Here is a 12,194-nt window from a genome sequence, read left to right as displayed (position 1 = left end):
ATAAGATTTTGTTTTAGAATAATTTGTGGTTTTTTTTTTCTGCTTTCCCCGTCTCCCCACAAATGATTTTTCACTCTTCCTTATTTTTCTTTTTTGAAGTTCTGGCAAATTCTTGAGTTTTCTCCACTTATATTTTACTTTTTTCCTTCTTCCCATATGACAGAAAGTTACTCTGGACTTTCTTAGCATCTGTCATAGGTCCTGTAAAAACGTATGTTTTTTTTATGATTGATAGGCTGTCATTCATCTCCATATATCCTCATTAAGCAAATAATATACTCCAAATAATGAAATACTTTAGGGAAATATCTTTGCATTTTTACACAAGTTGGCAAAACTATTGAGAATAATTTCCTTACCCTACGTGCAATATCAAAATACTGTATTATAAATTTGCATTATATGTATTTGGAAATTTCTTACTGAATAGAAATATGACAATTAAATATAAATGTTGTTTTGAAAAATTTTCTCTAAATAAAAATCTTAACATATGTAAAAACTGAAAGTTTACTTAGCCTTTTGTCCCTTAACCTCTGTAAATCATATCTACTCATTTAAACCTATTTGACCTTCTTCAGCTGTTGTAAAATCTGTTACCTAAGCTGATTCCTTAAGCATTTCAGGTAGTACAAAAGAATTAAATTCTTACTGTTTATTCCCTCTTATTTGAAATATCATGACTTCTCTATAATTTCCTGGGATTTTGATCATCAGATTAGAACCATGGTACTTTTATTATTGTCTTTCACCCAGTCCCTCTGGTACTTGTATTATCATCTTTCAACCAGTCACTCAGTTAACAAATATGTTTAAAGGGCTTACTATGTGCCATGGTAACTGAGGAAACAAAGAATGACAAAATACATTGTTGGTGTCTGGTAGGACACCACATTCTAATGGGGAAACTATATAAATAAGTGCATACATAATCTATATTATATAAATGGGATGTAATTTCAGAGGGGAGGAACAAGGAAGGGAGGGAGGAACTCCTGCAGAAAGTGGGATTCGAGCTGAGTTTTGAAGGAAGCCAGTGGAGCTAAGAGCTGGATTTAGGGATTGAAAACAATCCAGGCATAGGAGATAGCCATTGTAAAGTTTTGTTTTGTTTGAGGAACCATAAGGAGAGCATTGTATTGAAAGTGTAAGAAGATTTCATAGGTAGGAAGGATCCCTTTGTGAAAGGCTTTAAATGCCAAACAAAGGGCTTTATATTAGATCTTGTGAGTAAGAGGAGCCATTGGAATTTATTAAGCAGAGGGGTGACATGGTTAGACATGGGCTTTAGGAAAATTACTTTGGTAGTTTGTGGAGCATGGATTGTAGTGGGAAGAAATCTAAGGCTTGGAGACCAGTTAGGAGAGAGGTAGTAAGTGCTTCAAAGGTGATACCTTTGTGACTGTATAGAAGGGAACATAGATGAGAAACAAAAGATTTGATAATGGATTGGCCATCTGGAATGAATGAGAGGGAGTGGTTGAGGATGACGCTGAAGGTGGTAGGCCTGGGTGATTGGGGGGATGCCATGTCTGATAGTAATAGGATTTGGGGAGAGGGAGTGGCATTTGAGGTAAACAAGATAAATTATCTTGGAACATGTTTAGTTTAAAATGTCTATGGGACATTCAGGTCAAGATGTATAAAAAACAATTGATAGTGCATAAAGAACTCGGAGAGGGACTAGGACTAGATGTGGGTCTTTTCTCAGCCCTCAGTCTTCCTAACTTTGATGTAGTCTATGATATTGTGGATGACCTTCTTCTCTAGGTTTTTGGGACATTTTTCCCTCCTAAGTTTTCCTCTTACCTGTTTTATTGTCTTTTAGTCTCCTTTTTATTTTTATGGTTTTCCTAAAGGGCTCTGTCCTGGGCCGTCTTCTCTTCTTCCCCTTATTCCATTTCTTGTGGTTGATCTCATCAGCTCTCATGTATTGAATTGTCATCTCTTTGCTGATGATTCCCAAGTCTACTAATTGTGTCCAAAATTCTTTGCTAAAATTCAGACTCACATCTTAAGCTGCCTATTGGACTTCTTGAGCTGGATGTTATGTAAAATCTTAAAGTAGGCATGTCTAAAAATGAATTTGCTATCTTGTCCCCAAACTCTTTTCCTGACTTCTATCTTATTGTTAAAGACACTATCATTGAACCAGTTACTTACCAAAGTTTGTTACCTGAGTATCATTCTCAACTTCTCTCTCTTTTCATTACTAAGACCTACTTAGCTATCACAGTGATCTTCCTAAAGCCAAGACTGACACTCTCACCTTCATGCTCAATAAACTCTAGTGGCTCCTTATGACCTCTAGAATCAAACATAAAAAAAAAAAACCTGTTTGGCATTCAAAGCCCTGTATACCTTGGCCTCCTCTTCCTTTTCTGATTTTCTTAATATGGTTTTTTTAATTTTAAATTACTTACTTAAAATGTATGACTGATATTTTAAATATATTCTCTTTTTGAGTTATATTTGGTGGAGTCTGTAACTGAGCTAATTAACCATATTGATAATATCTTGTGTTAGTTTTTGAACTACAATCATTATTAACTAATTTTTTTTACAGTGTAGTAGGCCCTACATATTAGGTGCCATTAAGAAATATTTTCTGATTCACTTGACAATAATAATTGCTATTTCTATGCACAGTCATGGGCCTATGAAGAAATTAAATGCTCATTTGACTAAAGTAATTTTCAGCCTATTTTGGTGTAAAATCTACTTTGTCTAAATATGACCATATAAATATGATTTTGATCCTAATTTTGTTTGTGATATGCTTTATTGGCTTCCATTCATTCCAAAATTGAATTTTTTCTTTTTCTTTACTTCAGTCATTTCATTTACTTTAATCATTTCGTTGACCATTATGAATTACTTCATATAGTCTATATTTACACTTTCACATATCTAAAACATTGAAAAAAATAACTAAGTAATATATTGGGTAAAACATTGATCCTGGAGTCAAACTGTCCTCAAACATCTATTAGTTTTGTGACACTGGGCAATTCTCTTATACTCTGCCTCAGTTTCCTCAATTGTTAAATGGATATAGCAATAGTACCTGTCTCACAGGGTTGTTGTGAAGATTAAATGAGATATTTATAAAGTGCTTAGCATAGTGCCTGGCACATAGTAGGCACTTAATAAATGCTTGTTCCTTTCCTTTTCTCTTTCCCTAGATCATTTATCTTTTATACATTGAATTACCATTTTACTACTGATGCTACTAGAGTTGGTTGCTTTATCCTGTATGTGGTTTTTTTTTTTTTTGTTTTTGGCGGGGCAATTGGGGTTAAGTGACATGCCCAGGGTCACACAGCTAGTAAGTGTTAAGTGTCTGAGGCCAGATTTGAACTCAGGTACTCCTGAATCCAGGGCCGGTGCTCTATCCACTGCGCCATCTAGCTGCCCCTATCCTGTATGTGTTTTAACACTGCCATTTTTTTTTTCTTTCCATTTTTCACTTTTCATGATTACCAGGGATAAATTTGCTCACATGTAGAGATTTAAGATGTTATGGTTACTTCCCATCTTTTATGTTTCCCCTTTGCTTTTTAGATTTGTTATTATGATTTTGTTTTAATACTAGTCATTTATGGATATTGTGCCCTTTTCAACCTCCACTATACACATATACTCCCTAAGCCTCATCTGGTAAAAAGGGCGAAAAAGTTAAGTAAAATTAGCCAATACATTGATTACAATATATATATTGGATTTTTTTTGTGTGTGTGTGGGGCAATGGGGGTTAAGTGACTTGCCCAGGGTCACACAGCTAGTAAGTGTCAAGTGTCTGAGGCCGGATTTGAACTCAGGTACTTCTGAATCCAGGACCGGTGCTTTATCTACTGCACCACCTAGCTGCCCCTATATATTGGATTTTTAAAAAACAGCTCTTTTAATGAGCAAAAATATTTTTCATCGAGCTAAACTTTTGGATATTAAGGAGTATGAATTTATATGTTCAGAAATAAAATGTATGGTCCTAGTCTATTTGTGGATTACATATTTTAAAAATTTTATCACATTTGTTATTTTTGTAATGTCAAGAAGCCATCACTCAGCATAACTTTTTAAAATGTTTATTTTTAAGGGATGTCTCAAGAGTAACCGACAAATATCACCACAGGAATTCATCCATGAACTGAAAATGGGAGCTGTGGATGAAAGACTTGTCACGTGCTTAGAGTCCCTCCGGGTGTCTTTGACCAGTAACCCTGTCAGGTAATTCATCTACCATAAAACTTTTATGGCAGGTAGAAGGATTTAACAGATGTAGTGAATTTATTATTTGTTTTTCCTTGAAAATACTTGCATCATACTATTTTCACTTTAGCTGTTCTAGTTGTTGAATCTGAGTTTGTGGTTCTTTTTAGTGTGATGAACCCTTGTATCTGTTTGCCTTATCTTTGGAGGAGGGTATCATAGAGTTGTGATATCCATGGAGTTGTGAGTGTGTGTGTGTGTGTGTGTGTGTGTGTGTGTGTGTGTGTGTGTGGTGGGGGTACACACACTATTTGAAATCTTAGGAATATTTGAATGAAAATATATTTTGGGGAGAATTTAGAAGGGGGGGGCAGCCTTTCTCCTTATCATCTGTTTTCCTTCTCCATTTGAGCTTTCTCTCTCTTTTACCACCTATTTTTTCATGACTTTTAATTTGGCTTTATTTCAGGCTTACCTGTCAGTGGTTAGTGATGTGATAGGCTGGATTACATTTGTAGTTATGGATTGTCATCATCATTATTATGGCCGTCATCATCTAATAGCTAGCATTTACATAAGGTTTACCGAATCCTATTATCTCATGGAATCCTGACAATCTCCCTGTGAGGTAGATGCTATTATTATCTCTCTTTTATAGAAGAGGAAACTGAGGCTTAGAGAAGTTAAATAGTTTTCCAGGATCATAAAAGAAGTGTTAGAAACACAATATTGACTCAGGTCTTCCTGATTCCAAATCCAACATTTTATCCCTTGTACCACTTAGGTCAGCTCCTTGGGTCTCTATCCCAAACCTGTACCTGAAGTGGAGAAGAGTACTTCGTTGGTTCAGGACAGGAAATAGTCTATTGGCAAGCATTGTCACCAGGCTTTCTCAAAACAAAGAAACAAATAAAAAAAATCACACTGATAAATTTAGGTTTTTATTGCAGTGTTTTGGCAAAGTATACTTGTAAGTGGCTTTCTTTTTTTCTACCTTTTTCATCTTTCATCAGTTAATATACATTGCCTTTTCCGTGAATAGTGTCTAGGTACGCTACTAATTGAATACTTGCTATATTGTAATAACTGTATTAGACACTATAGGAGATATAAAGAAATAAGTTGTGAAAGACTAAATGTTATCTACAAAGAAAAAAGTGAATTGGAATATTAGGAAAGTAGCTAAAATGCAGAGGAAACTGAACCACCATGGAATTTTGGATAGAGTACTAGAAAATCCTCATTCAGACATTCACTATCTTTATGACCTAGGGCCCATCATTAGTTTTTTCTGGGCTTGTATCCTCAAATGTAAAATGAAGGGTTTGTATGAGATGACCTAAGTTCCTTTGAACCTTAAATCTATGATTCTATTGATCAAAAGAATGATCTCAATGGTACTAAAGTGAAAAAACAAAAAACAAAAACCAAACCACAATGCTTCCTGTGGGCAAAGTAGGAAACACTTTGAGTCATCCTTGGAGAAACAAGAGGAATGATGCTACCAAGTATTTCTGCTTATTCTCAGTTACAAGGATGCTGAGTTATTTAATTGCTACCCTATAGTGGTTCGTAGAGGGAAGACACTATAGAGCAGTGGTACGGTGCCCCAGTGTGGCAACTAAAACTGAGAAACAAGAAGCTTTACCTGTGGACCCCTGCCTTTTGGCAGCTCAGAAAAAAATGATGTGGCAATTATGCATAATTTAAGAAATTTCTCTTCAGAGAGGTGTTGGCTTTTTTTCTTACGAGCATTTCTCCAAGGTTGTTTTCCAACCAGAGGTCAGAGACTAGAAGGTGAGAATTTCATTTAGTACAGCTGCATATCAAATGACATATATTAGCATATATGTGTGTATGTATACATATATATGTATGAATACATACATACATATATATATATTTAAATTGTCTTTCTATGATCCTGAGCCTTTGTTCCCCTTAATATTGATGTTGTATTAAGTAAAAACTTTTTTTGAAAGGCCTGTTAGGCTTTTTCCAGAAGAGCTTTGAATAAATAATACATGAATGAAAAATGTGCTGGTAGACAATAACTACTAATGTTTTTTCCAAACAATAATTTTTTTTTATAGTTTGAAAAAGTAGAAGGCAATCATGGGATTATGGTTTTGCACATTAATTATTATGAATTCTTTTCCATATCAAATGTTTCTCTCTAAAATATAGTATCTTGAAGATTATATCAAGTATCCCCCCTGTTGGGGCCAAATTTAATATGTGGAGAGTTAATTGAGCCAAATTCCATTATTTTTCCACACCCCCAAAAAGCTAAAAACAACACTAAAACTTTTAACATTAGTATGAATCTTTCTTGATTACATACTGTGTTTCTTATCTCTTGATATGTTCTATTGTATTATAATTACCTTATTTTGCTTTATGTGAAACTTAAATACTAAAGTTGAACATTAAAGTTAAAAGTTTAACTTTACATGAATCTTAAATAATTTGATGTTGAACTTAATATTACCAAATAAATGAAGATATAGTGATTTCTAAGAACAAAGTACTTCTTTTTTGTGCGTGATGGATCAAAGTATTTCAGCCCAATTTAGACTTGACCTAAAAAGGTTTTTAGAGCTATATATATCGTTTCCATTTATTTTTTTGAAATCATATATTGTATATTATCATTCCCTGATGAGGTTAATATGATTAAGGGGTTGAGTTTTATTACTGTTATGTACCAATCAACAGGTATCATAAGTCATGCTTTAATTTCTAGCTAAGAAACTTCATTTAAAAATTAAATATTTTGATTTTAAAGGAACCAAGGGGAAACCAGGGGAAACAATAACACTGCCAAGTTGCTCATATCACCTTCCAGAAAGATGAGTTTATTAGAGAAGGGCTAGGGAAGCAGTGTAATATACTATAGAACATTTTCAGTTTTGATTCATGTAGCATAATTTTGCCATTGAAATTTGACAGTAACTGTAAAGACAAACTACTTTAATCTTGTTTTCAATGATATCTCAAAAAGTAGTCTGGTTATATTTATGAAAATCTTTAGATATTAATGTAAACCTTGTCTAATAGGTGTTTTTTGTCGGGAAGAAATGGTATATTGAAGAATCTAATTCTGTGGTCATAGGTACTGGAATCTGTTTCTTAAAGCTTTTTTTGTGTGATTTCATTTAGAAAATACAGTTTTGAACTGAGAAAGTGGGTTTTTTGAGGAGGAGAAATTCTCTTAGGGATTTTACATTTTGCAGTAACATGTAAAATAACATAAAATTCAGTAAATAAAACATAATTTGAGTAATGTGAGCATAATAAATAACTAAGGGAAATAGAGTCAAGACATACTTCATAAAGGAGAAGGTGCAGAGAACTGAGAGGTGGAAATAAGAGAGATGTGCATTCCTGCATGAGGGTAGACTGTATAATTTAATAGATATGGAAAATGGAATGCTGAATTTGGAAGAAGTGAGTAATTCAGCAGGTAGGTTGGAACCAGGTCATGGAAGGTTTTAAATGCAAGGCTGAGGAATTTGTATAGCAATATTCTTAATAAAATATAGTTCCCAGAGCAGAACATGATACTCCATATATAGTACAACTAGCTTTGACAGCAAATGACTACCACTTTCTGCTCCTGCAATCCTGCTTCTCTGAATTCTCTGAATAATATCATTGTATTTTTATTGTCTGTTGGTTTTAGGGAATTGCAAGTGCACCGTGAGTTAGTATCGTGTACTTTGATACTGTGATACACAGAAGTATCATGTTATTAATTCATTGAACTTTCAATTTACTTAAAAGCTTCAGATCTTTTTTCATTCAAACTTATGTCTGGAGTCTGGAACCTATTTAGAAATGATAGGTGCTCTTTTGCTTACCTATATTTAGTCTCAATATCTGTTTTTATTCTATCCTTCCTATAGTTTTTTGTAACAAAATAGATGAAAGGATAATAGCATTAGAGTATATTTGCTTTTAAAACTCTCTATAAATATGAGTTGCTATAATTAATATATCATTCATCCCTGAGGTAGACACTCTTGTTCTCAGTACCAAATAGCTTTTTATCATCCTTAGCATTTTTTTCTAGACCCTAATTCACTTGGATTCTTGCTGTATTATCCTGTCTTGTCTGTATAACCTTGGTTTGATCTTTTGTCTATGTACCTTTTGAATCAGTTTATTGCAGGACTCCCTGTGATATTTCTTTAGATTCTTTCCCTATTTTTTTTTTCTTGTTTGAGAGGAAGTCATGATATAGATTTTCTAAAATTAGAGATTAGCAAGCTAGACCATAGGGAAAGGAGATAAAGAGTTTATAGGCTGGGAGCAAGCACATCATTGAACTAACTGACCATAATGTTCAGGATAAGTAGAGAGGAAAGTAAAGTTAGTATAGGAGTTAATGGACTGGGAGAGGTGAGGGTATATATTGCAGTTGTGTCAAGCTCAGATAGAAATGAGAGGCACTAAACTATACATAAGAACCCCTGTAGATACTGACTGACTTAGAAAACTATATATTAACATTATTTGTGTTTTATTTAACTGTACTAATATTATAATCTGACTTGGGCTTCACTGGGGAGTGTCATGAGCCAAATATAACCTATTTACTGCATGTTTGTCACCTTTGGCCTAGAGCACATTTATGAGGAGTGCAGGAATGGAAAAAGGTAAATTGTTGTTCTGAGAATTACAATATAATATAGCCCGACAAAGCATAGCAGGAAGAGATATAAAGAGAAATTTCAGTTCAATAACTGCAGAATATATAAAATACTCAGAAGTCTGCCTACTAAGACTCATATAGAAACTATATGACTACAAGTATGAAACATTTCTATGGAAATAAAAACAGAACAAAATAATTGGAGAAATATGAATTGCTCATTGGTAGTCTGAGCTAATGTGATAAAAATGGCATTATTAACTAAATTAATTCAGTGTCATACTAAACTATTGAAGGATTATTTTATAGAGCTAGAAAAAATTCATTTGGAGGGGGAAATAAAGGTTAAGAAACTCTAGTGAAGTAATGAACAAAAGGAGGAGTTAAGGAGACCACAAAGCAGTAATCAAGAAAATGACCTTAAGTATTGTCACTATTTGACAAAAATTGTTGTCAAACAGCCTTGAAGAAAGCAGTCTGGCAGAAATTAGGTTTAGACGAACATCTCAAGAACTTATGACATAGATGATACAAGACTTCGATATTAAAGATCATAGAGTAAAAAAATTATAGGTGCAAGGAAGAAAGCACATTTTGGATCCGGATAGGATAGGATCCTGACTAAACAAGGCATACAGGAGATAAAATGGGCAGTTTTGATTATGTAATAATATAATATATTATATACAATTTAAAAGTCTTTGCACAAACACACTTGTTGCTAAGATTAGGAGCAAAACAGCTGTCGTCTGATATTTCTCCTCCTTTTTGTGGCTAACCTCTTTGAGAGTGCCTTAAATTAGATACCTCAGATTCCTTTCCTCTCACTCTCTTTTCAGTTCTCTGCTATCTAGTTTCCAAGCTCATCATTCAGCTGAATCTGCTCTCTGTTAAGTTACCTAAGATCTCTCAATTGCCAAGTATGATGGTTTTTTCTTAACGTTCATCCTTGATGTGTCTATAGCTTTTGACGCTATCAACCACTTATTTTCCTTGATACTTTCTTTTCGTTAGGTTTTCATGACACCACTTTCTCCTGATTCTCCTCCTGTCTTCCAGCTCCTCTGTCTCTTTTGCTGGATCCTTTCAGGTTCCACTTGCCAACTATGAGTCAGAACCACTAAGGCTCTATCATAGACCCTCTTCTCTTCATCTTTTGTATTATTTTATTTGGTGATTTCATTAGCTACCATGGATTCAATCGTCATTTTTTTTTTTTTGTAATTCTCAGATCTGTTTATCTAACTGTAACCTCTCTCTGATCTTTAGTTACCTCTTAGATATCTCAAACCTGATGACTCAAAAATTTCTTAAACTCAACATGTCCCAAACTGAACTTTTTTCTTCCCTTCCCTTTACCTACCCAGATTTCCTCCTTCCAAACTTCATTATTCCTGTGGAGGGTACCATAATCTTCTCCTTCACTTAGGCTTGCAACCTGGGTGTCACCTTCACCTTCCCCTTCTCCCTCACCCCCTATATACATTCATTTGCCAAGTCCTGTCATTTCTACCTTCATAAAATCTCTAGCATACACCCCCTTCTTTTCTCTGATATTGCCAGCACTATGGTACAAGCCCATATCACTTCATGCCTAAATTATTTCAGTAGCTTATCTCAAGTGTCTCCTTACTCCACTCCATCTTTCATTTAGCTATCAATGTTCCTAAAGTGCAAATCTGACCATATTAACACCTTCCCCCTAATTCCCCGATTTATTCAATCTTCTTCATTGGCTCCCTGTTCCAGGTATTTTTTTGGTCTCTAAATACCTTCATAACCTGGCCACATGTACCTTTCCAGTCTTCTTACACTTTACTCCCAATTCACAGACTACCCTTCATGTTTGACATTTTCTTCCCACTCATTTCCACATCTAGGCTTCCCTGGGTTCCTTCAAATCTCGGCTAAAACTCCCCTTTTGCAAGAAGCCTTTCCCAGTCCTCCTTAAGCTTTGTTCCTTCCCTCTATGATTATCTTCATTTTATCCTGTATATAGCTTAGTTTATAGTAGTTCTTTATGTTGCCTCCCCCTTTACATTGTAAACTCCTTTAGAAAAAGGGGTTCTTTTTGGCTTTTTTGCTATCCTCAGCACCTAGCACACTTCCTGGCATATAGTAGATGTTTAATAAAAACTTGACATGGTTTAATTGAGAAAAACATCTCTTTAGCAAATTTTTATGATAAAAGTCTTATTTCCAAGCATTTTAACATAAAAAACTGATTCAAATTTAGAATAATAAGAGCCAATGTCCAATTTATATAAATTGTTAAAGGATACAAACAGGAAGTTTTAAAAAGATGAAATCTAAGATATTAATATGCATATGAAAATATGTTCCAAATCATTAATAGAGAAATGTAAAAGAAAGGAAGTATGAAGTTCTACTTCAGAACCCATCAAATTGGCAAAGGTGACAAAAAGTAAAATATTTGAAGGACTGCTAGAAAACAGGCACATCTGTGGTGTAAAGTGGTCCAGCTATTTTGGAAGGCAATTTGGCAATATGTCACCAAAGTCAGTAAACTGTATATATTCTTTTACCTATAATACCTTCCTAGGTTTATTCTCCAAAGAAATTAAAGAAGATATAAAAAAAGTAAAATTGTTCTTTTTGTAATGGTGAAGAACTAGAAACTAAAGGGGTACACTTAAGTTGGAGAATAGCTGAAAAATGTCTAATACACACACACACACACACACACACACATTTTTTTTTGGCGGGGCAATGAGGGTTAAGTGACTTGCCCAGAGTCACACAGCTAGTAAGTGTCAAGTGTCTGAGGCTGGATTTGAACTCAGGTCCTCCTGAATCCAGGGCCAGTGCTTTATCCACTGCGCCACCTAGCTGCCCCCAAAAGTATTAATGCCTACTATATTTTTACATGGTTTTTGTGGTTTTTTTTTCCTTTTCCAGTTGGAGTGGTTGATGGGAAGACAAAAATAAATGCTTAATAATTTAGAAAAATAAAAAAATTAATATTGGATAGTTGTAAAAGAATGTTAGGTTCATCTAGACAGATGATAGAGGTTTTAAACGCCTAATGAAATCAAAACCAATTTAAATATGTTATAATCAACAATTAAAAATTACTTTCTAAGCTGATAAAGCTACTATAAATTGTACTTCTGATTTCTCTTTCCTTTATTGTTTCAAGCTAGTTCTCAGTTTAGTATTTTCTTAGGAGAGATTTAGAGTAGGAAGGCTCCATCTAGTTACTCAAGTTCCCAGACTATCTTTACAGCTGAAAAGCTTAGGTCTAGAGGGTTTACTTGATTTGCCTAAGGTTTTGTAGCCAGCATGTAGCAGGATCTTGGAGTCA

At 34.3% G+C, this 12,194-nt stretch overlaps 1 protein-coding gene across 1 annotated transcript in view; it reads left to right on the top strand.

The window, feature by feature from the left end:
- Positions 1-12,194, top strand: part of DIAPH3 (diaphanous related formin 3) — a 449,127-nt gene that overhangs the window by 92,521 nt on the left and 344,412 nt on the right. The window contains 1 exon segment of the mRNA XM_043995139.1: positions 4,100-4,230. Within this exon segment, the coding sequence (XP_043851074.1) occupies positions 4,100-4,230 (131 nt within the window).

Source organism: Dromiciops gliroides, chromosome 3 (genome assembly GCF_019393635.1).
Source record: "Dromiciops gliroides isolate mDroGli1 chromosome 3, mDroGli1.pri, whole genome shotgun sequence".
Classification (NCBI taxonomy): domain Eukaryota; kingdom Metazoa; phylum Chordata; class Mammalia; order Microbiotheria; family Microbiotheriidae; genus Dromiciops; species Dromiciops gliroides.
The sequence above is the reverse complement of the archived record's forward strand: the minus strand, read 5'-3'. Positions and strand labels throughout refer to the sequence as shown.